Here is a 3,625-nt window from a genome sequence, read left to right on the forward strand (position 1 = left end):
TAGAAGCTTGCTTTGCTTTTTTAAGCAAATGCTGTTGATTCTTATGATCCTTATAGAATCCTGCAAGCCACACTTAAGTATTTTAGGAGCTATAAGCATCTCAGAAGCCATAGATCACTAATTTCTGATCTAATGCATCTTTTAAAATGATCTTTTGCAAACAGTTAACCTTATTCTCCAACCCTTCGTTAGGTTGCATGGCATGCAAAAGATTTAGCAAGAGCATTGTTCTCCCAGTGAGGTAGCTTCCTCTGAGGAATGTACAACATTTGGAACAAAGCCACTTTTCACCCCTTCCCATCCATCCTGTATTGAAATCTCTCCTTTTCTCACAAGCTCATATATGTCCTTAGTGAGAATAGTGAATGATTCTTCAACGTTTGTGGCATCCTTGGCAGATGTTTCTATGTATTTTATGCCACAGGCTGATGCTAGTTCTTCAGCTTCCTCTCTTGTAACCTGGCGCTCTGATTCCAAGTCGCATTTGTGTCCCACCAAGATGAAGATAATCTGGAAAGGTTGAACGTGCATTTTTGCTTCATCCAACCAATCATATACGTGTTCAAAAGAAGACCTGTTTGTGATATCAAACACCAGCAAGCCTCCTACTGAATTCCGGTAATAGGAACGGGTGATTGACCTGTAAAATAAAAAGGGAGAGACCAGCTCAGCAGGAATATTACACTTTTTAAGGTGTACATTTCAAAAGCAATAGGGGGCAGGCGGGGGAACAAGGAGTATCTGCAGGATCGTGCTGCTTTTTTTCAAAATAATAAAATAGTGTCAAACTGGTTGGCCCGCAGGCCGGATGCGTAACCCGGCTCCGCAAAGGCAAAAAATGTTCACGATACGTCACGTGACGCGATTGAGTTTGACACCCATGTAATAAAAGCATACTCTATTTCCTTCCCCACATGTGCAAAGTTTGGTCTTGAATTGTATCAATGCTGAAATGGTGTGCAATACCGCCACATACACACACATTCTATGGATTCCAATAGAGCTGGATAGAATTAAAGTGAAAACAGACAATTCTGTTGTCTTGTCCAGCTTGCCCTGGATAACAGTGCCAGCTAGTCTGGAGAATTGCATCTCCAGATCATATATGATGCTGAAATACATAAACCAGCTTCTTAACTAAAACTAGCCTTTTGGATAGATACTTTCAGTCTAGTCTTCTGCCTAATTTCTCAACTTCTTCATGCAAATATCAAATAAAAATATATTAGATCTCAGAGTATCTGTTGTGTCTCAGGCTCTTTACTCCCACTTCTACACAAGTTTTTTTTTTTTAAAGAAGTTTTAATTTTTTTTTTTTAAATAAGGACTCTAACAGGCTGCAAAACAAAGCACCAGCCTAAACCATTATACCCCTGATATACATTGGAGGCATTGGAAGCATTATTAGGAAAAAAAGTGGTGATTTGAAGTTACAATGGCACTGAAAAAAGTGATTTATGATCAGTCCTCACACTTATGGCCATCGCAGCTTCCCCACAATCACAATGATCAAAATTCAGGCGCTTAGTAACCAGCCTGTATTTACCATGCTTGCACTTTCCTGTGGTCAGCTGAACGCCATTTCCAACCTTCCCAGTCAGCCTCAGATAATCAAAGCAAAGTCCATGGGGGAAGCCAGGTTTGCTTAATGACCGTGCTTAACGACTGCCTCATTTAGCACCTGTATCTGTCAAGGAAGGAAAAGGAAAATGGACTTTTCCAAAGTTCCTCTTGTGAATGACTGGTTACAATTGCTTAATTATGAGAAAAATATTCTTTACATGCATTCAAAATCCCTTTTTTCTCACTAGTGCTTCACACATCCAAGATGATGGATGACCTATGATTTGTTCACAGGTCTCGTCCCATAAAACCTCTTCTTTGTTTTTTTTTTAAAAAGAGAAGGAAATCAGACACTTCCAGCTTTGCTTCAGTCTGCTACTAGTCTACTGCTATTTTTTTATTACTGCATTATTGTTCTGATTTGGTGCCTAGTGCTATTTATCTGCATTAAAAAAAAATTTTAAATGCTTTTAAGCCTTTGGTAGCCACCCAAAGAGCAAAAAAGGTGTAATTTCCCAAATGAAGAGCAGTGCCTGAAAAGAAGCTGGCCTTTCTCAGGAATGGGCAGACTAACCCACAAGCCTAATTCAGATTATCATCTGCCCCTCAAGACTGCACTCTGGCTTTGGCAGCAAGAATTAGAGGTGTGCATATTATTAATATGTAAGAACTGCATTTGCAGGTATTTTACCTGAAGGGTTAGTTGGTTCAATAACCTGCCATTTTTTTCCTCATTTGGTTAAAGGGCAATTTCTCCCTGATTGTGCTTACACAAAACACCAAGTCACAAACCAGCCACTACCCTTTCGTCTAGGGCAGAGGTGTCAAACTGCCGGCCCGTGGGCCGGTTGCATCATGCAGAGGCCGCACCTACCCCAGCTCCGGAAATGTGAAAAAAGTCGTGATACATCACGACACATCACGTGACACGGCAAGTTTAACACCCGTGCTCTAGGGCAGTGGTGGCGAACCTATGGCACGGGTGCCAGAGGCGGCACTCAGAGCCCTCTCTGTGGGCACGTGCGCCGTCGCCCCAGTCCTAGGCCTTCAGCTGGGTTTTATAAAACCTTTTCGCTTTAGGCCTCTGCCGCCATGTGCAAAAAAAAAAGGTTCAATCAGTCAATTTCAACTTCTCGCGGTGAAAAAAAAGATCTTGCAAAGTTGGAATTGATTGATTGAACTTTTTAATCCCACCCAGTCTGCCATTACCACCGCAGCCATGCCCACAAAATTGGCCACACCCAGCCAATGGGCCACACCCACCCGGCACTTGACGATGCATAAGTGGGTTTTTGGTTGCAGTTTGGGCACTCGGTCTCTAAAAGGTTCACCATCACTGCTCTAGGGTATTGTGCAAGCTCATTCCATGTGGTTAATCTATGATACAGGTAGTCCTCAACTTACAACAGTTTGTTTAGTGACCTTTCAAAGTTACAACCGCACTGAAAAAAGTGACTTATGATTGTTTTTCACACTTACGACCATTGCAGCATCCCTCAACTGACTCATATTTATGACAGTTTCAGTGTCCCAGGGTCATGTGATCACTTTTTGGAAACGTCTGACAAGCAAAGTCAACACTTAAGTCACACTTAAGATACACTTAACAATTGTGGCAAAAAAGGTCATAAAATGGGGCAAAATTCCCTTAACTATCTCATTTAACAACAGAAATTTTGAGCTCAGTTGTGGTTGTAAGTCAAAGACTACCTGTACATGTGTAAACTTAATAAATAAGTGGCTGAGCGCAAAAGAATTGAGGCCTTTGAACTATGGTGCTGGAGAAGACTCCTACGAGTCCCCTAGACTGGAAGGCGATCAAACTGGTCAGTCCTAGAGGAGATCAACCCTGACTGCTCTTTGGAAGGCCAGATCCTGAAGTTGAAACTCAAGTACTTTGGCCACCTAATGAGAAGGAAGGACTCACTGGAGAAGAGCCTAATGCTGGGAAAGATTGAGGGCAATAGAAGAAGGGGACGACAGAGAATGAGGTGGCTGGATAGAGTCACTGAAGCAGTAGGCGTGAGCTTAAATGGACTCCAGAAGATGGTAGAGGACAGGA

The 3,625-nt window shown here is 42.2% G+C and overlaps 1 protein-coding gene across 1 annotated transcript; it reads right to left on the reverse strand.

Moving 5' to 3' along the window:
* Positions 1–213: 213 nt before the first annotated feature.
* Positions 214–640, reverse strand: LOC107301239 (ras-related protein Rab-39A-like; the record flags this gene model as incomplete). Its single annotated transcript, XM_015830491.1, has 1 exon — positions 214–640. A coding segment is annotated over one exon (427 nt), but the record flags the coding sequence as incomplete, so codon positions are not given.
* Positions 641–3,625: the final 2,985 nt, after the last annotated feature.

The sequence above is a fragment of the Protobothrops mucrosquamatus genome, unplaced genomic scaffold (assembly GCF_001527695.2).
Source record: "Protobothrops mucrosquamatus isolate PMUCROS unplaced genomic scaffold, P.Mucros_1.0 scaffold10915, whole genome shotgun sequence".
NCBI classification, from domain to species: Eukaryota; Metazoa; Chordata; class Lepidosauria; order Squamata; family Viperidae; genus Protobothrops; species Protobothrops mucrosquamatus.